General features: G+C 40.1%; 1 protein-coding gene across 1 annotated transcript in view; it reads right to left on the reverse strand.

Annotated features, from left to right (window-relative positions):
* Positions 1 to 27,807, reverse strand: part of lrpprc (leucine-rich pentatricopeptide repeat containing) — a 53,360-nt gene that overhangs the window by 11,789 nt on the left and 13,764 nt on the right. The window contains exons 15-30 of the mRNA XM_066678762.1: positions 27,541 to 27,568; positions 27,245 to 27,302; positions 25,614 to 25,720; positions 24,742 to 24,819; positions 24,573 to 24,635; positions 23,449 to 23,562; positions 23,242 to 23,372; positions 21,758 to 21,843; positions 14,721 to 14,928; positions 11,328 to 11,452; positions 9,854 to 9,960; positions 5,577 to 5,645; positions 5,398 to 5,488; positions 3,588 to 3,730; positions 1,604 to 1,769; positions 1,093 to 1,219 (exon numbers count right to left, since the gene is read on the reverse strand). Coding sequence (XP_066534859.1) covers positions 1,093 to 1,219; positions 1,604 to 1,769; positions 3,588 to 3,730; positions 5,398 to 5,488; positions 5,577 to 5,645; positions 9,854 to 9,960; positions 11,328 to 11,452; positions 14,721 to 14,928; positions 21,758 to 21,843; positions 23,242 to 23,372; positions 23,449 to 23,562; positions 24,573 to 24,635; positions 24,742 to 24,819; positions 25,614 to 25,720; positions 27,245 to 27,302; positions 27,541 to 27,568 — 1,701 coding nt within the window. The remainder of the gene's footprint in view (positions 1 to 1,092; positions 1,220 to 1,603; positions 1,770 to 3,587; positions 3,731 to 5,397; positions 5,489 to 5,576; positions 5,646 to 9,853; positions 9,961 to 11,327; positions 11,453 to 14,720; positions 14,929 to 21,757; positions 21,844 to 23,241; positions 23,373 to 23,448; positions 23,563 to 24,572; positions 24,636 to 24,741; positions 24,820 to 25,613; positions 25,721 to 27,244; positions 27,303 to 27,540; positions 27,569 to 27,807) is intronic.

A 27,807-nucleotide genomic window follows, 5' to 3' on the forward strand; every position in this document is an offset into this window, starting at 1 on the left:
AAAGAATTAATTGATAATTGTGAATGCTACTGCCTGCCGCTTATATACAAGGTGAGTCAAAAGTCACGAGACCCTTTTATTTATTTGATATGCTACATGACCACATTCCCATTGAAAATACTTGCCCTAAATCCAATATGGCAGCCATGTTCCAGACATAGCCTAAAAGATATGCCCCTTCACCCATTACTTGCAGGGCTATTCAGATAATGGTGTCTCCTGTGACTTTTGACTCACCCTGTACATTAATGCATACAAATCATGAATGCTTAGAATCAGGGTTTAAAAAAAAAAACACTGCACAGAGCTTCACATACCTAACACCCTATATCCTGGTGGCATCATATTCTGAGGTAAGGGGAATGCATGTACCAGACTGTCCAAGTGATGCAAACTAGACCCATCTGACAAATGTCAACATGGTCACTGACTGGTCTGCAGCTAAGTTGTCACATGCAAGCACTGCATTGGGACATATCATTTCCTGTTCCTGATTTTGGTGGAAAAAGGCTCTCGGTGGATTAAGTTCAAGCAGCAGTAATAGCCCATTTTTCTACATCAGATCTACATCACTAAACCCTTCTATGCAGGAAGCATGCTGCATAAAGACTAGAACAAAGTAGTCCATTTATACTAATACAACACTAAAGATCTCTTACTAATCAGAAGAAGACTGTCATTTCTATGTCTAGCCAAGCTTTTCTGAGAACAAAGAGATTATCTGGCTCTATGCATGAGAGACATTGAAGAGTGAGATTAGGGGCAGCTATTAATTTCAATCATGGAAGATTCCCTGTGAAGGAACACGGTGTACAATAACTGAGACAATGACCTTTAAACTTCTGTGTGACAGTGAGAGGCAGAATGATGTGCTTTAAAAATAGGAAGAAAGGAGAGGGGGAGACAAAGCATGATGGTAAGGAAGAAAAAAAAAAAAAAAAAAAAAAAAAGAGCTGAAGCTCAAATTATCTGTTATGCGTGCTAGCTCTCTACATGGGCCAAAAACGTGCAAAATTGTGCAAGCAGCAGCATGGCTGTGTAAAAAAATAAATAAATAAATAAAAAAAACTGAAGACTGACAAGTAGACTCACGTGTCTTTGACTGCCATGGCATCCTCCAGGTTGCTCGAAGCCAGCAGGGCCTTGATGAGCGTATCGTAACAAGCAGGTCCAAGAGCCATGCCCTTTCTGTCCGTCTCCATCAGAATATTCAAGGCCTCTGTAAGGAGCAGATCAAATCGTTAATAGCTGTATTCAAAAACTAAAAATGCTGAAGGCCCCTTGGCAGTTTTTGAAAACTTGGAGGTCATCCTCAAAAATAAATAAATAAATAAAAACTATTCTTTTTTTTCAACATCTTAAAAAAAATATTTTTTCTTATTAATTTTGTGGAAATGATGCAGTTCACTTTGGAAATTATAACCTGTCTGCTGATGCTAAATACTCCTGTGACACTAACTTGATTAATTTGAATTGTGAAAAGAATATGAAATATATATATATATATATATATAAAAACTTGATTATGAATTCAATTATCTATCATCTCTCACCAACCCCCCCTTGCAATAGACCCTCTGACTTAACTGCTAAAAGGACATACCTTGGGCTTTTCCTTTCTTAGTGAGAGCTATCACTTTGAGTTGGTAGTCAGCAACAGAAGCCTCCTTCAGAAGGGAAGCTCGTGGAGGTGGTTGTGGTTCCACTTTTAAACCCTCTCCACTGACCTCATCAGAATAATCATTGGTTTCTGGCTGTTCATACCATACCTGCAAATACAGGATAAATAAAATACACTTGACTACGCTGTTCTCAACAGCAGGGCTGAATATGCTTTAGTTTCTTTACTTGCACATTCTTAAACCTTTAAGACAAGAGCAGCCAGTCTTATCCACAAAGTAAAGTGTGGCTGAAAGGTTTCTCTCCATCGATGTAGAAACAAATCTGACCTTTGGAACATTTTTAAATTTATGAATTTCACAAAATAAATTCTGAATAAATTCATAAAATGTTGCTTTATCTGCAGTCACATCAGACATTTGTGAAGAAGACTGAACAACTATCACTTAATTCTTAACCAACACCTTTTCTGCAAAAAAGTCCAGTGCACTCGAAATAAATAAATATGATAGATTTATTGCACCACTGCTGAGTATAAAAAGGAAGTTTGGCCACAAGTCCCTCTGGTTAATTGCACTTCATCACTGGACACACAGAGGAAATAAGAACAATCCCATTCAAAGAGCCATGTCCTTATACACCCATCATATAGGGTCATTTAGAAACCGTCTGACTGAATACATTGTCACAGAGGTGTTTCTGGCATTTTAAAAACAAGAAAGCCCAAAATACATACACTTGTCATTGGAAGGTCCGGAGAAGCTTTGGTGCTTCATATCAATGTCTTTGTTTACAATAACAAACAATAAAAATAGTTTATCTTGTCAGTTCCTGACAGTGTGTGTATGATCATGGAAAGCCTGTTATTTTCTGTTCATACCAACTGAAGCACTGTGTTGAGATGACATTAAAACAACTCGTTTACCAGAAAGCAACAAGATAACATGTTAACATAAGTTTTTGAACATTTCTAAAACCAAGCACCTTAACATTTTATCAACCAAGTAATCTACACTTGATAAAGGAACAGGGCTCTCGCCGGAACTAAATATTTATCACTGACTTACATTTCTATAAGAGTCCGACATTAACAAAGGCTGTGTCACAGAAACATTCTCCAAACATAAAGAAAAGACTATGATAACTATTACCTAAACAATGTTCAACACATTTCTGTTTGAGGCCCCAGTAAAACACTGAGCTGCTCACCATGGTGGAAGGTGGACCTACAGCGATGAAGCGGTGCAAGTGTCTCTTAATTCAGCTCTTAACTCTGTCCCCTTGAACACTTCTCACACCTTCTGCTCACACCTTTCTATGTCGTCATCAAAGCAAACATTTTAATTAGGGCTTATGGCAAGAAATGGGACAAACAAAAGCCCACAGCCAGCAAAATCCCGGATTTTGGAGTAAAAGAAAAGCTGACCGCACACAGAATGTGTATAGCACAGTCCTGCTTAAAATATTTAAGCAATTCAGACTGATCCTAACTGTTCTTTTAATTGGATTTGAATTTTGTGTTTCCCATAGCACTCCTCATAACTCATAAGGGATTTTGATTTACATATTACGCTTCTTAGGTTTTTGCTCTTCTGTACCACAATCAACATTCTTATTAATCGAACAAGCTGGAGTGACTGGCACTGCCGGCATGATCCTTTGAGATTCATGATGCAACCAATGCATTTATTTCTGACTACAAACTTTAAAGGCATGGTTTGACTACATGAACAGAAAAATGAAAAAAAGGAAATCTAATACAACTGAGATTTGAACTGTAGTATTTTTTCTCTCCCAACTGCCACAATTAAAAACATTAGGTTAGGTTAGAGCCAGACTGTAAACTTGATCCTGATGATCAGGTCAGGTCAGTATATTCTCAAGTTGTATTCAGGACACAAAAACTAGTTGCCTGATTAAAGATGTTTGTGGGGGAATGTGTGATAGTGTACAAAGGTTTATTTTACCTCAGGCACCTCAAAGGGCACTTCTTGATTGTTGCTCTTGAGAATATCAGCAAGCAGCCGCAGGGTCCTTTCTCTGGGGATAACATTCTCCTCCTGCATCTTTGTCCACACTGCCTCTGCCTTATGCCAGTCATTAGTTTCCTCTGGAGAATGAATGGTTAGAGTGTTTGAAGTCACATTTAAAATAATCATATACATGTACTTCTCCACTTTTTTTAAAATGCATACTAGCCCTTTTAAAAGCCCAATCTCCATTCTCATGCCTGCTCACTTCCCATACTCTCCACTGAGGGACATAATCTACACCTGACATGATGTCTATATAATAAATGAGGGGTATGTTGAGAGGACACTCGGGCAGGAGAAAAGACAGTCAGGAACTGAATGACCATGTCTGATTTCACCTGAAACACTTGAACAGACAGTAAAAAAAGTTGCAGATAGGTCATTAGGGACACTACATAAGTCAGACAGCAGAACTGGGGATAAGCATCCCCATTTTTTTGCAGATACAAAGTTTCTATATTAACTATACACTAATCAGCTAAACTATTAGAAAAGTGAGATCAGCAGTTTGGAGTGGGCCTGCATCAAGTAACAGTTCCTCTTACAGCTAAAACAAACAAAACACACACACAAAAATGCTCGCTGCTGGAAGCCATTGCAGACACTCAGCTCCACGCTGTGAGAATAATCAACTGCTGAGAGGCTAGATGTGTGTCTGTGAGCCTCTGAGACTACACTTCTGTCAGGCTCACACATACATACACCACATGTACAATGCTATTCCACTGCCAGGAAAAAGTATTCTTGTCCTACACAAAAAATGATATACATTTATCAAATTTATCACCTCAGCTGCATGCAATCATACACATACACTCCTATACACAAAGCATCAAAGGATAAAATGTGCAACGTTAATGAATGTGCTCATAACTAATAAGGTACTTATGTCCCTCATATACATATTCTTATACATAGATGTAACTATTTGATAAATAATGATCCATGCTCCATCAATGAATGCCCTTCACAATAAAAGGAACATGTGTGATGCTTCACTAAGCCATAACAGGGAGAAGAGAGTCTCTGTCATTAATACTCCAGTCTCAGCACTGCAGAAATTGCATTATGTAATATTTGGAGGGGACAGTGCTGTACATGTTAATCACACCCAGTAACCTTAGGTGGAGCCCAGGAGCAAAAACACCTAGTCTTATCAAGAGTTACTTTAACTTACTTTAAATAGGATTTTATATTAAAAAAAAAAAAAAAAAAAAAAAAAGATCTTACTTATTCATATTGATCTGGAACACAGTATTTTTTGTGGTTTTCCCAATTTAGGGGTTAAAAAAGGGATTCTGACTTGCTATTTATGCAGAAATACAAGGTTAAACCAATGCAACAAGCAGAGTAATAAAGTACTGTATGAAGCAAAAAGAAGGGTAAACAAATCAATCAAAAACTGCTAAAAACCAGAGCTCATGCTCAACTTGCTCCTCACAGGTGCCCTTTGACTGGAGTAAACAGTAGTTCATTCTCATTTAACAGAACAAATGCCGAAACAGGTTCTTCTCATAAGGGCTGTTCAGGCAGGCATTCCACAAACATTTATGACCCTAAAGAACTGTTAACTTGTGTAAAAGGTGTAAAACATTTCCCTTTTAAAAATTACAAATATTTTTGTCAACTTCTGTAGGGTTATTTTCTGTAGAGTCATTTTGGAGATGCATTACATTGTATAGCAACATTATATAAGTAACCCATACGTAATAAACGCTTTAACCAAAGACACAGACAAACTTACTGCAAAGACGGAGCATGTAATGGTACATCTCATCTCTGTCACACTCAAATAGCTTCCCTGTCATATCCACCATATTTTCCAGGGCTTCCATCTGAAAACCAAGACAATGCGTTAAGATCTATAAAGTGTACATAGAGATTATGTGGTAGTATCTAACTCTGTGTGCTTGCATATCTCACTTGCTGGCCTGCGATGCATTTCTCTGCATACCAGTGTAGTCTTCCAGGTCTAGCCCTTAAACCAGGGGTCTGTAAAGAAAACAATTTGGATTAATTTTAACTAATGCATATTACAGTAAAGGGGATTCTACAAATATCTGTTTTTTATGTACCACATATACATTTAGCACAGTAAAGAGAATGGAAAAAAGAAATACAGTGATCCCTGTGTATAGTGATACAGTGCGTTCTAAGACCACCCGCGAAGTAGAGGAAAGCTTTTTTCATGTATTTAACAAGCATTTGGACTTTTAAACCCTCCCTGTTCTGTTAACAACCTACCCGTCGCATTAAACAGTCATTCTATAATGTTTTTCAGCTGGAACTACATGCGATATCCTACCAGTTTCTTTAATAGAGTAATTCCTAAGCTGTGATTTAGCGTAAATAAATTTCACTCGGATGTGGACATGAACAATGAACAATGTACTGTACATAAGAAATACTTGTAAATGATGTATTAGACTAGGCCTGTAGGTGACACAATATGTGTAAATAATAAAAAAGCCCCCTTGAAAAAACCACAAAGTAGCGAATCTGCGAAAGAGGAACCGCAAACTAGTGAGGGATTACTGTAATATTAATTTTAAAAATGTAAATGGTGTCCACCCAGGTCTTGAGGGGCAGCCACTGTGACTTCATTGCATTTACAAAACACTTCACGATTATCTCTGGATCAGAATAAAAACATCCAACCTCAATCTAGTCACACTGTCTTTTAAAAGTGTACACTGTTAACATTCAGATATGATCAATTAATGACAAGGGTAAACTGGGCATGTATGAGAGGTGCACCTGATAAAATAAAGAACAGGTACAGGGTAAGTATATTCAATGCCCTGACAACTCTTTAAAGAAGTGAAAAAAATATTTAAAATGCTAGGCATACAAAACAAATGGCTTCCATCCATGATTCAGTCACTGAAGCTAAGATGCCCTTCTTAAACTCTTTCTCTCAATCTGTTGTACAAGATCCTCATCCGTCAAGCCGGCTGTATTCACACTATCATACTAGTGGCACAAATCAGCACCAAAGTCGGGGAATTATATTCTTACACAACCCCCCCCCCCCCCCCCCAGGACAAATTAAATTTGTTCTTCCCTCTCTCACCCATAATCTTCTTTAGTGGAATTCAAGTGCTATGAAGACTTTTTTTGACTTCTTGCTAAAAATGTTCCAATAGCCTCCAGGCCTTCTGTCTGCCCTAGGCCAAATCTCTTAGAATAAATCCACACTGATGAGAACTCCCCATCAAGACAAAAGCAACACACCAAAACAACACACAGTCTCTCTATACATTTCACTTGCATGGCTCCACCAATCTTCAAAAAAGCATTTAGGTCAGCTAGATCATTAAATCTGGAGTTTGCTGCATTAACCCAAAACATATCTGGGGAAGAATCTGAAGTGCACAAGCACGCGCACACACAATCACAAGGCTATCAGAGACAGTAATTTGTGTCTCCATTGTTGTATATGGTGTAATTATTTATGTAACACTGTTACAGAACGTTCACTAATGTCTCTTTTAGGGCCATGAGTGCATTAGTAACTATAATCAACTAAAGTATTTGGACTGTTATGAATCAGAGAGAAAGAAAACCCACCTTTAAATCTGAATTGAACAAAAACACACCATGTAAAAGAAAAAAAGTAAACCATTCAAAATTCAATATTGGACTAAATTATTTTGAATTATGTTGTAATTTAAAATGATAGCAAATACTGCATATAATGATATATCAACACCAACAGCATTTTTTTCAACAACATGTCGTCATAAATACTACACTGTAATTATTTAGTTATTGTCATGTCTAGGTAGGTCATCTGTCACAATTTGTACAAGTCTTTTCCAGTCAAATTCAAAGTCATAAACATTTAAACCTGACAGTTTTCAACATAACAAACAAACAAATACATCACACTTGCATCTGTCTCAACACCAGTCACACACACTCTTAAACAGTTGCACACTACCCTTTAGAGCTGCCACATAACCATCTTAATTTCATAAAATGGTTAACATTTGTTTCACTTAATTACCCACTATTATTAATAATCTTACAATTACAGACAACAAAATCATCGGCAGAGCATTCAGCAGCTGCACTCTCAGCCCCTATCTGGACTACAATGGCTGTATCAGCCGATTCTACTTAGATATCACTGTTTTTAATTAGCCAGTGGAGGATTGAGGAGTGGCTCTATATTAAATGACATAGCCTGGTCAAACAAAAGGGGCTTTTGACCCTGCGGTCGGCCAGAAGGTGCCCACTCCTATTTCTGCTAAATGAGCCTCCATTAACGCAAATGTTGAGAGCATTTATGTTTTAAAGGGGCGGGAAAATTTCAGTGATGGAACCAGTAAAAGGGGTGCACCCCCACCCTCGTGCAACAAGACATTTGCAATGTAGAAAGGGAACATTTTTCAAAGGCGGAGGGTGTGCATGTGTGAGAGACGGGGGAGTTAAAGTTCAGAGCGGTCTAAATAGTTTGACAACATCACACTTCCCTGCTGTCTAAAACGATCGAAAATATCAGGTAAACGACAGCTCTTGCTATGGATTTTAGGAAAAAAGATTCTACTGACTGTTTACTGAAAGACCACTTCACATTAGGTAATCATGGGAAAACATATTCAATTGTAGTCATAAATCTTATACGTGTCTTTATTTTACATGACTTACAATCCATCAGACTTGTTGGTAAGTCAATGAAACCAGGCACACTAATAGATGCTCATTTATCACTTGGATTTATCATTGATCCTTTACTCCAAAATGGACCAAGTCTAATCTAAACATACATAAATGCATATAACCTAAGGAACACAATCTTCCTCCATCAACTACACTTAAGCCCCCAGTGCCATACGCATTTTCATGGAAAAACTAAAATGCCAAGGCTCTAAGAGAGATCAACACTTGAATCCTACACCATTAAAGAGACAAAGCTGCTGGAGAATGCAGCATTTTTAAGTGACCATCGATAGCTTACGGGGTGGAGTAATACCCAGGAGTCAAGCAGGAGGCATTATCATGATCTGGTATATACTGAAACAAAAGGCATGGTCTAGATCCCTTCCAAACTGTGTGTTGCATCATCTAAGCTTGCATATGCAAAGAGCCTGACTGATGGCGCTTTTAATACCCAAGGCTCAGGCCTACTTTAAGATCAGAAGGCGAATAATTCAGAACAAAGGATAAAAGGACTTGGTGAGGTACACCAGTTTAAATATCAGGACATATGATAAAATGTGGGGAAAAAAAAATAAATACAAAAAAATAAAAAACAAAGAAAGAACCTCTTGCAACATATTACCCTAGATAATACTAGTGATTTCTTGATTCAACAAAGCTGAAAACTGGCCAGTGCTTATAGCAACTATTTTTGAAGATGCTCTGGCATGCTATATTTAAGCAAGTGAGCAAGTTAGACTGAATACTGTCTTGCCAGGTCCATGAGGCACATTGAATAAAAAAAAAAAAAAAAGAAAAAAGAAAGAAAATGGCTTTTATAAGAATATACACACAAACTCACAATACATGCTTTTGAATCAGAAGAGGTCAGTAAGTGAACAGAATCCCACATGGTACCAATGGAGCAGCTAGCGGTGTTCCATTAGAATGCTTGGCTAATTGAACATCTAAATGGCTTTGTTTGGGCCGTTTCACATTAGACAGAAGGGCTCATGAGACCTCTGAGCCTGCAGAAAGACAAGGCTTCAGAACTCTTCACAAATGAGGCGCTCAAAACACATCAGGCATCTCAAAATCAGTCGTGTACTGGAAAGAGCACTGTGAAGTTGAAGGACATTACACAGGACTGGAGGGAAGCAATGCCCACTGGACAATTACATCCCATCACTATATGCAAGAAAAGTCCATTTACAATGCTCTTGTCTGCAAGTAACAAACAGAAGCATGGATGAGACCATGCGTGTATGTTTGTTGTGTTTAAATGAATGGCTGTAAGAGTGAATGTGTCTCATTCAAGCACACAAGACACAAAGCTTAACACTTAAAATTCAGTAACATTTGAGCTCAGTAAGATAGAGCTATGCTTTTCATAACCAGTACATATACTTCTCTCCACCTGCTTTGCTTTCTGTGTGGTATGAATGGTTTAGTTTAGCTTTGGGCCCAATCTAATTTAAAAGTGGAAATGGCTGTGTGGCCGTAATTAAGCCTCTTAAATAGCTGTGTGCTTTAGACACAATGAAGGAAAGTCCCACCTCAATGATTTTGCGCGCCTCCCTGTAGCGGCCGGTCTGCATGAAAGCGAAGAAAAGGTCGTACAGCATCGTCATCTCACCACGCTCCTGACTCACAAAGTCCATGGCTACCCCAAGAAACATGGAGAGAAAAAACACCACACACATATGAGTACATAAACTCTTGGAGCTCTTTCCTCCTGTGGTTATTGTTACAGTTCTCTTTCTGCAAGGCTTAGCCAACAGGCTCAGGCCATGCAAACTTATTCAAAAGAGCAGCCTCAGCAGTGCTGCACTCAATGCAATCACACTCCATCAGGTTTCAGCCAGGTGTGCTGGTGTGTATGATAGGTGTGTGAATATATGAGATAGAGATGGAGAAAGATAGAAATAGACAAAGACATAAATAAACAGAGAGAGAGATTAAAAGAAACCCCTTCACATATTGAGCAGCAAGTGTACAGGCATCCATTTATGTCCAGTTGGCTAAGGAGGTATTTCAAACGGCTCCACATTCATTCATACTGTTCACTGTTTCACTTAATATTTGAAAAGTATGTCCTGGATCTGTGTTACTCTCCATGGGATGTAACAGGCCATATGGAAAGGAGTTGTTGCCTCACATCTTCAATAACTTTACAAAAGCCTTACATTAAACATTTCCAAACAATGTAACATAAGTGGATGCTTAGGTAGCATACCTAATAAACTTAATGAAACCAAGGCATTATAATAATAAGAATTAGTATTAATTATCATTATTATTATTATTATTAAAGCATTTTAAGAAATTCCCTCTATCCCTCACTGTCTGAAACAAATGTGCGACCAGAGAAAGTGACATGTGCTCACATGAAGCTTAATATTTGTCAAACATAATATGGGGCACCTCCTGCTTCATAGAGAAGAAAATTTAGTTCCAGGACACACTGAGACCCTTCTATTACTGGACAGCTTGCACTGTACATCACTCTCATGCCGTGAGAGTCAGACAGTGATTGCTCTAAACACAATAAATAGGGCACAGAGATAATTCTACAAGGCTGAACTGATCCCTTAGACTTTCTAAGGCCTGCCACACACACATTCTGGCTGGGTCACTTTAAACTGAACTCTCATTTGTGTGTGTGTGTGTGTGTGTCTGAGTGACCATGGGCTGTTGTGTGTCTAGTCAAAAGTGGATAAGGTTATGTGAAGGGGGGCTGATGGGTAGAGTGCTCCTCCACCCCAGTCTGGGGTCTTACTCCCTTCACACTCCAAACACGCCCTGCACCAAATAAAAATATGAAGCCCTCTCCATGCCCCCCTACAAGGACACAGACTATTAAAAACATGATCAAACAGCTTCTTCAACTTGACCCACAGCAGACCTGCAATGTCTCTCTACCTCTCTCTTTCACACTTCATAGGGGCAGATTCATGTCTCTTCACATGTTCTTTTAATTGATTTGGACCCATGTACATGTTTTTGTATGAGTGTGTTTGAGTGCCTCACCTTTCTGCAGTAACTCAGTATCTCCTTTTTCTACCAGGCCACAGATAATATCATGAATTCGGGGCAGTTGGTTGTACAATTTGTGGCACTCCATAGCAGCTTCTAGTGCTCCAGCCAAGTCCCCACTGATAAACACAATATACATTAAGAAGGTTAAATCCACATACTTTAGCATTATTATTATTTTTATTATTATTATTATTATTATTATTATTATATACTAGCACTGACAAAAATTTTTTTTAAAAACTTGGAAAAGCTCATTACAACAATTTATTCAAATTAAATGTGATCTGTGGATGTATGAAAGATTTTTCTGGCCCTACACTCACCACATTTGTATATCAAATACTTCAATACTTCTGACAGTTGTGAAACCCAAAGCACAAATTTGATTGGTAATAATGAGCCTGACAGAACTAATTTGTTATTCATAACGCAGAACATGTAAAAACATTCTCTCTGTAAGGACATGGCCATAAGGTCAGTAGCCTCTCAGCTCTCCTGGACCCCACCTTCCTCTTGCAGTCACCCACCTCTCGTGCTCACCCCCGACTGGGCTGTTTGACAGAATAAGCCAACAAAATTAGATCTACTCCATGCGCTCTGTTCCCCTTTCTCCCTCTCCATACCTAACAAAGAGCTCAGTACTTGCCTGACAGAGGGCTGACGGAGGAATAAAGTGAGGGAGCAGACGAGAAAAACACCACTCCAATCGCTCTATTGTGACTGCAGTGGCAGCCATCAAGTGATTGGGTAATTACCGTGCCAATCACACAGAGGTCAAAGCAGATAGGGTGCTGGCAGGGAGGGGGCAGCCAGGGTGGGAAAGTGAACCAGTGAGGATTTAACAGGTATAATTTCTGTGCTGTTTGTGACCCTTGAGATTATACAGCAGGGGCCAAGGGAATGCAGTTCGGACAGGGGTGACCTTGCTTAAGGGTGCTGAATGGAAGGAGAGGTGGGGTTCATTTGTGGGGGGGGCAAACAAGAGCATTGATTGAGACTGGTCTGTGACGACACTTCTTAGGCAATTGCACTTAATTGAAATGAAGAGCGCCAATATTATTCATCAAGCAGGAGTCAAGAGGCAATTCAAAAACACACACAAGCTGGCTGACTGAGCAAACAATATATGAGAGAGAGAGAGAGAGAGAGAGAGAGAGAGAGAGAGATGTAAACAAAGTAAAGTGTGTTTTTTGAAACAGTGAAAATATAATATTTTATATATATATATACAAAAAATAAGACAACAAAAAAAAACCTGAAATTACATAGCTAATAAATCCACACCCAATTCATCCCTAAAGTAATCCCTTGCTTTTCAAACTAAAATGGGAAGAGCAACTTTTACGAGATATCTTCAGAACCATCAATATGATATGAAGCCCCTCACACCGCAATTATCCCCACCCCTTTCAGAGCTCAATGCTAACCACCCTTGCTAGTGACTAAGCACCCCCAGGAAAAAAAATAAAAAAAAAAAATAAAAAAAAAAAAAATAAAAAAAAAAGACTTAACCATGTTGAAGGCTTTATAATTTCCCCCTGATACAATTTAGCTGTCACTGGTGTTCAGCCTCACTGCAACATGAACCCGTTAATGTCACCAACTTTGCATGTCAAGCACTTTCCAGCCAATTAAGTCGCAGGAGAATAAGAAAAAAAAAAGCATGAGTGAGTGCTTTGCGCAAAGAACCTGAAGAATTAGACAAGAAAGCTTGTTTCATCCCCCTCTATCCGCCTCTCTGTCTCTCCAACTCGCCCACCTCCTCTTTTGTTCAGCAGACTGGCATCCATGTTATCATCCATTCTACCCATTCTCAAAGAGGGAGACCACTAAAGGGGCGGGGTGCTTTTAAAAAAATAAAAGAGGAAGGGAGAGTGTGTGAATATGTAATACAGAGGCATGACACCAAGAATTGTGACCCATGGTTAAGTTCTGATATTCACAGGACACAGTCACAAATGTCTGGTTGCTTGACACAACTGTCATGCCAACCTCTATCCTCGCTTTTTTAGCTTTCTTCTCCACCACATTTCAGTCCAAAGTGTGTAAATGTCTGACAAAAAAAATGTAAATTTTAATAAAAAGGCACACACTTCCTGCTTGGATGACAGCAGTGTTCTCCTCCTCTCTTGTTGTTACCATTAATATGTCTTTCCCAGCCCCCTTCTACAAAAGAAAAGTTCCTGCCACATCCCTTTGTTCGGCTCATTAGGAGGAGGGTGGGAGGAGGAGGACGGGGATCAGGAGCGCCGGCCGTGGTCGTCGTGGTGACGTGCTGACGGCTGTCAGAGTTAATCCCATAGAGAAGTGTTCATTAAGTCATTATAGCTGACACACTGACGAGATACTGACACGCGAGGCTTTGTCCCCCATCCATACAGCTTTCCAAACCGGGGAAAAGAGAGGGATGACGGAGAGAGAACGGAAGAGGGTTGATAGGAAATGAGAGAAAAATGGAGCGGGAGTTAGGAAGCATGGAAAAGTTTTGGGTTGAGGCAGGACAGAGTATAAGAGAAGGACAAAGAAAGAATCAAAAGACAAAACTGGGCAGTTCATTTATCACTCTGTCAGTCCTATGGGCTAATACTAATGACACACTGCGGAAATAACAGGTTATCTAGGTCTGAGGATGTCGTCACCTCTGGCTTAGTTATTCCCTCCTAAACTCGTAGATGGGGAATGCTGCCAGTCACCATCTGTTTGTGTGTGTGTGTGTGTGTGTTTGGGCACACGCTTATCTGCCTCTCTGCGGAGAGGTGCCCCGTTCTCCCCTCGTTTTTTCTCACTAATGAACCTGACTTAAATTAGAAAGCTTATCGCGAACGAGGCAGCAATTAAAGCCGGTGTGTTTGCTCCACTCAAGTGACAGGAAACCAAACAGTCTTAGAAGGGGCACCAAGTGAGCCTGTGTGTGTGTTTGTGTGCGTTTATGCATGCATGTGTACACACACACACAACCATTGACTAACACACCATGTACACCACGTATTCCCCAGCAGGGAGGGGTGCGGTGGGGGGAGGCACTTACACACTGCTCTGCATGTCCCCAGCAAATCCAGCAATTAGCACAGGGTGCATAATTAACATGCAAATGAGCTGATCTACTTAAAAGCGGCTCTTGCAAATAGACCTCAATGGAGGCTGCGGGGCGGAGCTGGGGGGCTAAGCTCAGAGAAGCAGCATTCTGGTTCAATATGCATAGAGCATTTTAACCAGTAGGCAATGGTGGGCATCCGCACCTAGGTGAGCACACAAGTGAGGACAAACCACTGTGCATTAGATTCATTGCAAATAAAGAATTTATCTAAAGGCAAATCTGTGAGCATGGTCAAAGCCTGATATTCCAGTGACGTGAACAGATGAATAGTGATAAATTTCACTCACTTTTCCAGGTATACAGTGACCAGGGGTGAGCAGAGGTTGCCGGAGGGATTGACCAGGCCAAGGGTAAAGATGGTGTCCTGCAGACGGCGAATGGTAGTGCTGTCTCCCTTAAACGCAGCAGAGTTGAGTGTGTGAAACAACAGAGTGATAGTTGTGTCCTTCACTGGCACATCTTTCTCCTTCATCTCTTTCAGTATGTCCACTGCCTCTGAATTTGAGAGCGAGAATAAGATACATGTCAGGTGTAACATTCTTGATCATTTTCATATCTAATTAAATATTCTCTCACAAAACATTTACATAAGAACAACCTTGGCATTGATTAATGTAACCTTAAAATCTTCAAAAGGCTTATTTAATGTCACATTAACCATTTATACCAGTGGTTCTCAAACTTTTTAGACCAAGTACCATCCATTATCAAACAAAAACATCCAAGTACCACCTATGATTTTTACCACAGAAACGTGCACCCCTGGTTCTTCCTCTGTTCCAGGGGCATAAGGCAAAACCTTGCTTGAATTTTTGCATATTTTTGTTGTTTATTTACTTTTTTATTTAATTTGCATGCTTAACACAAAATTATCTAAAATAATAATTAAAATTTTGAGAGAGAATACAAATAACTACAGGCCTAAACTGAATGTTTTAAACACAATTATACAAATTTATGTGTAATAAGCATTTTGAAAGAAATAATAAATGAGAAGAAATCAATTTATCAGTTATGTGCTTTAATAGGCTACAGGTGAAAAAAGCACGGCAGGGGCTTGGGGCAGGCGCTCAGAGTGGCTCTGTGCTTATAAACCTTATTTTAGGGCTGTAATGATGTGAAGAACGGCCACGATTTCCTTCAGCTGAATGCATTCTTCTATTTTGTTTCCACATGTACAGAATTCCTGCTTAGTTTCTCTCTATTTTTGCCTCTGGATTTAGTCTTTCTGGGTTCCAGGAGTATTTCTCGGGTTTGGTCTCAGCTCGTTTTTCTAATTTTTGCTTTGATTTTATAATAAAATTCAAATTGCTCGCATCTGACCATAGCCTTTGCTTACATCCAACAATGGGAGGAACGCTCATACACAAGGATTGATCAATGACTTTTCAATGATTTTTTTCCTGTTCCTTTAAATGAGAATGAGCCACAGCCTAGTTCAGTATGAGAGCTTAGGAGTGAATGGAAGAAGCTCTGGATTTTGGCAATTTTTCTCTTTCTCTCTGCTCTGTTCTATTTGCCATATTTATTCACTTGTTAAACAGTTGTGTTTATTTTGCTCTAGTCAACCTCATCTTTATGCTGTCACCAAAACAGACGTTCAGCACTGTGACCAGAGAAACTTAAAGGTTTTTGAAAAACGATTTCCAAGTCGAGATTTTTTCAGTGATCTCGTGTGCACCGGGTACAGGCAGCTTTTCAAAAACGCTGAAATCACACAGCATGTCTGTAACAGGCAGAAATTCAAATAGCTCTTGATTTCCTATATAGTGAATTACAAAAGTCTTAAAACTAGATTCCAGATTTCCACATATGAATGTAGTGCATAGTGCACTACATAAGGCGTATGGAGTAATCTGGGATTACTTTACATTGTTTTAATGTCTCCCATCTACAACAGTCAGAATATTGACAATAGCTCAGATTTGGCCTTACACACCTGCTTCATATACAATCACAACCTCTAATTTAATAAAGAAAGAAGCTTTAAGGAAGGCACCTTAGGAGACAAGAACCTGCTCTCACATGCATGAACACTTTCTACTTCCTGTGCCTCAGTGGGATTAAATCTGATGTCTGAAGCAGGGCTGTCCCCTGATGTGCCTGCTGCTGCATGCTGAAGCCAGTGTGAGAGGGAAGGAGGTGATAAAAGGCCCCTTAGATAATTTCATGTGGGGAAAACAAACCGCTATTAAAACAACATTTTACACCCAGCGGGAATGCAAATGCTGGCGTATAATGCCAATTCGTCGCTAATTGCTACTTGCATTTCTAAACAAGACTACAATTACCAGGCCCCCACAATGGCGGGCAGCTTTTTTTTTTGCAGCTCCCTGCAAAAGCATCCCGGTAAATTATAGGTGTGCGACGAGTGCCCGGCGTGAACCTGGTGGGCCACGGTCGCAGGCATGCTGTCGATCGCCCGCCGTAATGGAAGCTTTTTACCGGGCAATGCTCCCATCTGGCAAGGGCTGGGGGTCCATCATTCTACAGCACCTCAGCACACCACCAACTCCCCCACCCCCCCCCCCCCCCCCCCCAAACTCTACAGCTGCTTTGTCACTAAGCCAGATAATTAAGATGTGTTTACGCAGTGTTTAGAGGCTCGCTAATGGCCTGATACCGATAGGGCTTGTTTGCACCGGCGATACTAATCATCCGAAAGCCAGAACGGGGAGATAAAAGTGGTCAAACCAGGAAAAATTCCCTCCAACCAAACATGAACATAGACTTAGTTTGATATAAATATGGGCCATATAAAGGGGAAACAGTTTAAACTACCTGGAGGAGTCTATGTAGGCAGACCCTTTTAAACATGTTTTGCAGTATTCCCACAAGGAATAATGACAACAAAGGATACTCATGCGGTATAAGCATTTTGGAGAGGGATTCATCACAGTGGTGCATTACAATGAAAGAGCAACTACAAACAAATTAGAAAATAACAGAAACTGGACAGTCCTACTGTATACAACTATGACTTGACAACTTTCTGCAAATATATTTTCTCTTATTGATTATGTTGATTTTTTCCCCTACTTGTTAAATGACATAAAAAGATCAAAACATTGAAATATTTGTGGAACTGGCTCTAGACATGATGTGACAAATTATAAAGATTTTCCAAACACCCATCTTGTATATGTCTCAATCATTCATTATGCATAACTGCTTATCCAGTTCAGGGTCGCGGTGGGTCCAGAGCCTACCTGGAATTTGGGCGCACGGCGTGAATACACCCTGGAGGGGGCGCCAGTCCTTCACAGGGCAACACACGCATTCACTCACAAACTCAGTGTTCTTGGACTGTGGGAGGAAACCCATGCGGACACAGGGAGAACACGCCACACTGCTCACAGACAGTCACCCGGAGGAAACCCACACAGACACAGGGAGGACACAACAAATTCCTCGCAGACAGTCACCCGGAGGAAACCCACGCAGACACAGGGAGAACACACCACACTCCTCACAGACAGTCACCCGGAGGAAACCCACGCAGACACAGGGAGAACACACCACACTCCTCACAGACAGTCACCCGGAGTGGGAATCGAACCCACAACCTCCAGGTCCCTGGAGCTGTGTGTACCAGCTACGCCACCGTGCCTCCCTATATGTCTCAATCATTTTGTAGAAAATCTAAATAGCATGGTTTATACCATGCACCATAAAAAGTTGCTACATCAGTCACTCTGACACCAGTGCTCATGGAATTAAGCAGTGGTGGTGAGGGCCTGGGCAATTACAATATGGTATATTTGAATAATCAATATTCTAATCAGTTTTAAGGGACTGGTTGTGCACACACTAATACACCATGCCAGTTCCAAAATACAGAACATCATTCCCCCTTTGCTCCACACGCACACAAGCCTACTTTGCTGTCCAAATTGTAGTATGTCATTTCACTTCCCTCTAATTTTTTCCTGTTGTTATGCAAATCTATCCCAGCTCTCTGGGCTAAAGGAAAATTGACAGGACATAAGGTGGGGGGACCGAAGGCAGTAGATGGGTTTAACACAGAGGTCATGCTGAGTGTTCGAGAGGCTGCTTTAGTAAGATTACACTCCGCTCACTCAACACCAGCTTTTCTGCCATCAAGGATCGGCAGGAGCGGGGTGTGTTGTATCAGGATCTCAGCAGTCGGCCCAGAGCAGACAAGGCATCAGTTTGATTTGGAGCTCTTGTTTAAAGAAAGTGGCATGGCGTGGGTTAACAGCTGGATATGAAGTTGAGCAATTGAGGTTAAGTGGCTCACAGGAGGGCACAGCAACAGTGATACCCATCAGGAACAACTAGAAACCATTTTATAACAGGTCATCACTGCAGTATAACCAGAGAGCCACATGGCATTCCTAGTAACTTGGGGCTTTCAAGAACACTTGGTTAGAGACCAGGAAGTGACACTGCAGCATAATGACCCCACTGTGGCATAAGTTAAATCTTCAGTTTTGAGAACATTTGAATTTAGACATGCTTTTTTCATTGTGTCAAAGCATGCACAAAAATAACTAAATCCATTAATCTGAAGTAACATTTCAAGGCTTGTTTAAACTAGTCATGAGAACAGGTCAATAACAAGCAGTAGTTAGTTAGTTAGCATTTAACGCCATGTCTGCCCATAGGGTCACGTTCATGGCAAGAAAGGTAGCAAGATGGATTTACTAATACAGTATTATTTTAGATGCAGGGGTTGGACAATTAAAGTGAAACACCTGGTTTTAGACCACAATGATTTATTAGTATGGTGTAGGGCCTCCTTTTGCGGCCAATACAGCATCAATTTGTCTTGGGAATGACATATACAAGTCCTACACAGTGGTGAGAGGGATTTTAAGCCATTCTTCTTGCAGGATAGTGGCCAGGTCACTACGTGATGCTGGTGGAGGAAAACGTTTCCTGACTCGCTCCTCCAAAACACCCCAAAGTGGCTCAATAATATTTAGATCTGGTGACTGTGCAGACCATGGGAGATGTTCAACTTCACTTTCATGTTCATCAAACCAATCTTTCACCAGTCTTGCTGTGTGTATTGGTGCATTGTCATCCTGATACACGGCACCACCTTCAGGATACAATGTTTGAACCATTGGATGCACATTACTGGTGCAATGTGCAATTAATGAAGATTGGCCACCAGGCTGGTCCAATTTAGCCATGAAACCTCCCACACTAAAATGACCAACCCCTGTATGTTGAAGCTGTCATCAATTTTAATTCTTCAATTGATGCTTAAGTTTCGTTACTGACAGGAATTTTAGGAGCACTGATGCTTTCGTATTGCACTACATAATTCTAATATGGACTTTAAGAAGCAGTGGAATCATTATGTTAAACATCATTAAACGTAATGTATATGCAACTCAATCTGAAACCAACCACAGATTCATGGAAACAGTATTGCTAGAAACTAATAACTCATCATAAATTAAATAAACTACAAGCTTGATGTACAGTTATTAATCTTGAGACATTAATTAGTATCTTCTATGTAACTAAATGTGAATGTAGGAATAGGGACACAAACTACAAAGATTAATGTGTTCCTTTTCCTACATTGCACATAGTAATTAATAAGTCTAAAGATTAATAACTGTACATAGTTTAGTTCAAGGGGTGTTGCAAAGGTCACACAACACGCACTGCACGAATGTGACTCTACCAACCCTTTCTTGACCATCCAGCATGGCCACATCACACCTGACTGTGAGAACCTGAATGGTAAAAGGACCCAGACAAAGACAGCTCAGACGACTTCTGCTCAGGCAAAAAACACTAATCATGGCCAATCTGCCTTTGCTGCTAAATGGGGCTGAATAGCGTTGGCTGCACATGGTCCTTGCCCACCAGAAGATATCACATACACACAAAAAGAAGTAAACAAACATCACACACTTCATTTCTTCCCTCTGCTCACTTCAGAACTTGAGGCCACAAAAGCTTCTTATGAACTTGCATCACAAACATTTCGACCTGAGCAGTAAAGGGTGGGGGCTAGCGGGGAGGACAAGGAGCTAAAAACAAAGATGTTAAAAGCTGAAGCGGCCGGTGTGCATGGGCGCCATGATTCATGATCTTTTAGCAAGGCCAGTAGCTGCAGCGATGTGGGCAGCGGCTGGGCACTGAGGTGTGTTAATTCAGGAGACAAGCTGCCGCCGCGCACTGGTGGGCTAATGGCCGCTCGCTCAAGCTGACGGACATCTATGCGAACACACACGCCTGCGCGCATGCACTTCCCCTCATTACACACCCTCGCCTGAATTCACATGCAAATGTGTGTGTGTGTGTGTATGTGTGTGTGACGCTCAAGCACTTTCCCTGACATGATATGCCATTAGTATCAGGACGGATTTCGGTAATTCCGTTAAAGTGGAGCAGGTCCTGTAATTTTCCCCCGCTCCGTGACAGGAGCAGAACGTTAGAAGGGGGGCCCAGAGAGTGACACACATGGTGAAAAAGGAGCGCCAGTGTATATTTTCGCGATCACTGTGTGCACAAAAGCAAAGAGGAAACACTCTTATTGTAATTGTGTCTTACATGAGCGTGGAGAAATCCACCGTGGAATTCAGATAATGGCTGATTAATGTGGCTGTCCAGAAAGATGGACGTCTAGGGCTTCACACATTCTAGCGCTTATGCAAGCACACATGCTCACACATACAGAAAAGCACATGTTTGATTTAGATTTTTGTCAAAGGAATTAAGAGGACCCTCAACAATAATATAAAAATGTTCAGCAATATTTGCCTCGAGGAGTTGGTGTGTTCTCCCCGTGTCCGCGTGGGTTTCCTCCGGGTGCTCCGGTTTCCTCCCACAGTCCAAAAACACACGTTGCAGGTGGATTGGCGACTCGAAAGTGTCCGTAGGTGTGAGTGTGTGAGTGAATGTGTGTGTGTCTGTGTTGCCCTGTGAAGGACTGGCGTCCCCTCCAGGGTGTATTCCCGCCTTGCGCCCGATGATTCCAGGTAGGCTCTGGACCCCCCGCGACCCTAAATTGGATAAGCGGTTACAGATAATGGATGGATGGAATATTTGCCTCTCAGAATGGCTGGATCCTGAACCACTTCATACACAATCCCACTGAAAGTAAAAAGGCACCTTTAATATAAACCAAAAGGCCTGCAGTTTTTCCTTCACAGCTCATCCTCAAGAAAGCTTTTTTATGTTTTCGACATGGTCTATGACCTATAAGCGAAAAACACTGTAGAATGACAAAGTGGAAAATCTGAGGATTTTAGAAAGTTTTTGGGTAGACATATGCATCTGGGTAGATATATGCATCTTGCTCCTACTTGGGAGACTTTATTGTATTTGGACTGACCTTCCAGCTTGCCATGTTTGGACAACACTCTGACTAAGCTCATGTACTTGCTGGCATCCAGGGCAACCTCAGAGTCCTTACGAGCTCTACAAAGAGAAATCAGCAATGAAAAATCAGCAGTGAAAAACAAGAACATTCTTACAGTCTACAAGAGAGAACGTTTGTAATTTCCTTTATAATTACTTGGATAAATAAGTTATGTTTATTCCTTTTAAATGTTTCCTACTCATGAAAAATGGATTTGCAGAGAGTGAAAGAAGTCAAGAGGTCTGACCTGTATTAGTCTGACCTGCTCTGCCATTTAAACACCATCATAACTTCATTACTTGTTCTTGACTAGTACTACCAAAAGAACTTTCAGAGGACCTCGGACACAAAGTTGATGAAGCCCAACACCAGCCTTCTTCAGTTTACAGTAAGGCAGTTTACCAAAAAACTCTCATTTACTCAGTATCTGTACTATCTAGGAGTGAGTGTTTTATTAGACTACCACAATTCACAGCACGCAATCCTTTAACAACAGAAAAATATCCTTCAACAACAGAATAATAAACACTGTATTAAAGAAAAGCTATTATTGTACACACTTTACTTGAAACTGCTCTTATAAATTCTTAAAAATCATGGAAAATTCATGGAAACAGGAATGTTCGTCATTCCTAAAGACATTCCGCAAAACACTAACGAAGTAATGCCCTAATGACAAATGAATAATAGGCCAAATTCAGAATGGACTGATATATTAGTTGTAAAAAAGGTCCATCTCTCCTTAGTGACATAATCATGCATCTGCCCTGCGGCCCACCAGACTAAACTGCCAGCACCTCTCCGGCATTCTTACCTCCACTAGTGGCATAAAGCCTTTCCACAGTCCCCTGACTGGCTTGTTTTGGCTGGCAACAATACTTGTTTCTGCCCAATGTTTAGCATACTGGCACAGTGTTAATAAACAAGGGACTCAAATAGTATTTCAAAAACCAAGATTTCATAAACTTTATACATGTTAAAAACCCTTTTATCTTGAAAAACCTTTTTATGCTAATACTTTCTCATTTTCACCTTCATTATTCAACAAAAATTCAATCAAGATTTTTAATTCGTTTTAAGTCGTTACCCCTAAACGCTTTGTTTTCCTTGTTATATTGCTGTGCTTTATTATTTGTATGTTTTTGATACTATGCAAAGCCACACTGATGATGATACTACTTATTATTAACAGTAGGTGTCATAGTAACAATAGTATTCAAAGTGTTTGCAAACTAAACATAATTGAACAAATTTTGGGACATGTGAAAAATTATCCAGTGATGTAGGTCCACAAACCTGAAGCCACAGCAAGCTTTGTTTTGTTCAAGATTAGCTTACATTTCATTTGCTTTCGCTAGGGATAATTTATTTAAAAAAAAAAAAAAAAGTTCAACTGTTACATTCAAAGAAGATACATAGCATGGATTTACGGATTGTCGGGTTCACATTAAACTCACAATTCTCTCTTTATGTTCAGTGCCTCTTCAGCATTGTCATGACGACAGCACAAGTTGATAAGCAAGGCATAACAACTTGGAGTCATCTCCTCCTCATACTGTGTTTTCAACTCCAGAGCACGAGTCAAGTTCTGGAAATACACACTGTGGTTAGGGCTAAATAATAGAGAGTTAGAGATATAGATGGATAATGCTCAGAATGCCTACCTCCTCGGCACACAGGGCATTGATGAGCTGTTTGAACACTGCTCCAGGTGGCTTTCCCTGGGATTTCAATTCTTCCAACTTCTTCTCTAGAATCTCGACTCTCCACTCCAAACCCTGCAAAGCACAAAAAGTCAATTAAATGTAAACTTTTTTTGTGTCATTTTACAACAAAATGTGCTTTCCACATTTAACACAGCCATGGCAATGAACACAAAACACACAATTTGACGCAGTGAGCACATACACAACTGGAGCAGCAGGCAGCCATTCAAGCACTAAGTGACCTTGTGGTTCCAAGCCTGCTTCTCCAAACTTGAGGCCACGGCTGCCCTCACAGTTAATTATGGTGCTTTTCCAATACATAGTACTTACACTACTCTGTCTCTTTTGCTTTTATATTAGGCAAATTAGGTAAATTAGGTACTTTTTAAGTACCTGCTCACTTGTGTTTCCAAGTGAACAGAGAAGGGACTAAAACAGAATGTGTATACCTTGCAGAGTACTGATTGGCCAGAGAGAACTATCACACTACACAACGAAATACAGACATCAAGCACACATTAGCAATTTGTAAAATCTCCAAGCTAAAGTAGTGATCACATTTTTTTTTTCAGTTTTTTAATCTGTCTCACAATGGCATCTTATTTTTTTTTTAAAATAAATAAATGAATAAATCACACTATGGTGTTCTAAAGGGCCATACATTCCTTGGATTAGTGGACAACGAAAGAATCCAGCGAGAGTTGAAAGATACAACAAGGAAAAAAACATACTGATCTATCTGAATTGATGCGTGGCTTGGTTGTATTCTGGGACAAAAAACAATATTCGTATACACAATGAATAAAGAACACCTCATATTTCCTCCACCACTGCTGTTGTTTCTAAATCCTACAGTTTCTGTTAGAGACCGTATGTTACAAAATCAAAAGGTGCATTTCATCGGGGGACATTTGGTACTGGAAAACAAACCAAATACAAAAAAGCATTGAATAGTTTAGGTACCTTGCAGTGGAAAAGCACCTTTACACTCTCCCCCTCATAACTCGTATTTATACACTTAATACAAGTCATTAAAGCATTAAATGAACACAACTTGCTTAGATAATAACAAAATAACTTACTTTAGGAGTAGGTGTGTCAGATGCTCTAAGATTTTCTTTTTTATCCACTAGAATAAGAACATCCTGCAGAAAGAGAAACACCACCAGCATTCCTTAAGAGTGTTCATCATTCCCACCTTCAGATTTAACATTGTTCAATCTATTCAGTACAACCACTGTAAAGCTGTACCTTAATAAGCTCAGGCATGTGGTAAGAGTCCAGAATGTTCCTAATTCCTCTGTAGATATTCACAGGAATGGTGACCTTCTGCAATCAAGGAATGCATTTAAACAACAAATTTTCTTCCTACTGAACACACAAATAGCTGCAGCTACTTATACACTAATACTGCAGCAGCTATACACTAATAAGCAATAATGTGAATATTACTTGCTTAATTGTACATTAATATTTGATCAGTTTCATTTACCATTGAAATACACTAATTATTTGTACAATTACAAAGTGTAATACATTTGTTGCTTTGCACATAACCCGTTTTTACCATTCTTCAGATGGTCAGGACCACCACAGAGCAAGTGTTACCTAGGTGGTGGATCATTCTCTGCACTAGAGCAACTCTACTGTGGTGGAGTGGAGACATATTGCAGTTTTTGTTGCGTTGGTACGAGTGGACCAGACAGCTCACTGTCCACTCTATTTTGCTCCTTTACCACATGCACGGTAAACCAGAAATGTTCCGGACTTTACTCTAAGGTGCTGTATGTGTGCACACAACCACCTGAAATATTTGTCCAAGACATTATACTCAGAGTTATAATCAGAGTATAATATAATCATTATAATCAGAGTCAGAATATGTGAGAATGGAGTGGGAAATGTTCTGGAGTTCCTCCACTAAAACATCACCACAATGTCAGTGTCACAGCCGTGCTGAGAATGACCCAAAAGCCAAATATCTGCTCTGTGATGGCCCTTTAACCATGTTTCACAATTATTTTTTTCAGCAAATTTTAATATATTGGAACATTTATTATAATATATTCCACTATGTATTATTATGGTTACATTGCAGGCATTTTTGTCCATGTAGTACATACCTTATCCTTGAGCTGATTGAGGTACTCTCTGAGATTCTCCTCTTTGGCCTGCACTTCAGTCTCTGTCATGCCATCAAACAGATTATAGAGAAAGTAGGCTACGTTTTCTGGGAAGAGGACAAAAGGGAAACAATGACTTTCTTACCATTTAACTCATGCAGTCAAATCCAAAGTGTAAGCATACAAACCTCAAAACACATTTAAGAAAATCATTAAACATTTTTAAACAAAAGAGGAACAAACTGTAAACCTCAAAAATAGTACTTAATAGATGCAGTAACGGTACATATTTCTGTGTATTGCTGACAGAGTCATCTTTGCTGAAGTGTTTGTTAACGTGTTACAGGCAGCCGACAGCCTCACACACACTCGTGTGGCAGGGGCCGATGGGATGAGACAGAGAGACCGGCCCCATCTCTCCCACCTGCTAACAAACAGTGCTGAGACCAGCCTAGATCCAATGACCACACACACAATTCAGTGCAGAGTCAGCAGCCAGACAGTCCATACACAAAAGCAGCTTCGTAATAGCACACAAACACAGCGAAGGCTCAGGATGCATCAACCAAACACACTTAACACAAAGTGAGGCTGTCAGGACAAACTCCATCACAGAGCCTGGACATACACACCAATGTAAATTCTGTCCTTTGCATGCTCTTAAACAAACCTACAACTCAATCACTACTAGAAAAGAAAAAAGGCCATAGGCTTGATGAATGCTGACAAATGAGTAGCAAGGAGAGAGGATAACTCTAAAAGATTATACATAGGCTACAATAACTCCTTAAGCTAGTAGATATATTGTATCAAGAAGTGATGTAAAAATGCAATTTTCCAACCATTATACGAGTTACTGGAATGTAAGATTAGCAAATTTTTGAGCAGGCTTTTTTTTTTTTTTAGCCGCATTACTCATCTGGGGGGAAACTGTTCATTGGAGTAAAGTGCTCCCTCATCTGCATATATGAGGCTATTTTTGCTCCTTTGATGTCATGTGATCGCTAGTGATTAGGGTTGGGCAGTATATTGGTAATAAATCATCTGCTGTGGTGAGGTAAACCACTAGTGCCTGTTAGCTGTGTCTCTAAAAAGTGTGGACCCCGTCTTATTTTTGCTTACTTTCTAACATTTTTGCTCCCGCAGCACCAGTCACTGAAATCTACTCTCTGAAAAGTTTGTGCTTTTTTAAAATCATCAACTTGTGTGTCACAGTGTGCACTGTCGGGCTGTGATGAGTGGAAGTTGCGCAGAGCCAAAAACCTTCACTCGTGAGGCTCACGCAGCCCATCCCCACCTCCAGTTACATCGTATGCTCTGTTAATATTCTGAGATGGCATGAAAAATGTGGATATCGCCCATGCCTAATAGTGATGGTAGAAGAGCCAGTTGGATAATTGTCCAGCCTAAACACCCAAATGCAACCAATTTAATCCTCAGGAATAAACAAATGCTATAAATGTATGCTGCTGGAAAGTTCTTAATAAAAGAGAAAAACAAGTTCATGAAACTAAAACTCATGTCTTGTACATACTATACACACTGGATGCCACAGGTCTGTTTTGGAGAAGGCAAAAAAAAGGTAACTGAAAGACTACCTGCAAGGTTCTGCAAGACTAAGAAATCAGTACCTGCGCTGTCTGAACTTGTCTGAGTGAACCGGCTGTCTTTAAAGAGAAGCTCTGTGATCTGAAAGAGAAAAAAAAATGTTCTGACTATTGAGGACATCAGTAATCATATGTTTTATGCTCAGTAATGTCCCACTGCTGGAAACACACAGACACACTGTCAATGTGTGTATTGTTTAGCTGATTTAATATTTGTAAAAAAAATATTAAAGCACAACAATATAAGAGAATCATAACGCACAGGGCACGGATTCCCAACAGTGCAGAATCACTGTTCAAGAGTAAATGTGAACACTTACCTTGGCCATGCTTTCCACATCATTGGACCTGCAGGGGGCAGCAAAGGATCGGAGAGGCATACAATAAGAGCACACAAAAATTAACAGTACTGCACAAGTCACAAGACATGTAACTGGGCAATAACTGGGTGATTGTCTGCCTGAAAGATCATATAATTAAAAATAAAAAAATAAATAAAAAAAATCATATGAATGCAGTCAAAATTTAAGTGATAAAATGTCCTATGAGATATGAAATCACTTTAAACCGCTCACAGGCAGCTTGTG

Source organism: Hoplias malabaricus, chromosome 8, assembly GCF_029633855.1.
Source record: "Hoplias malabaricus isolate fHopMal1 chromosome 8, fHopMal1.hap1, whole genome shotgun sequence".
NCBI classification, from domain to species: Eukaryota; Metazoa; Chordata; class Actinopteri; order Characiformes; family Erythrinidae; genus Hoplias; species Hoplias malabaricus.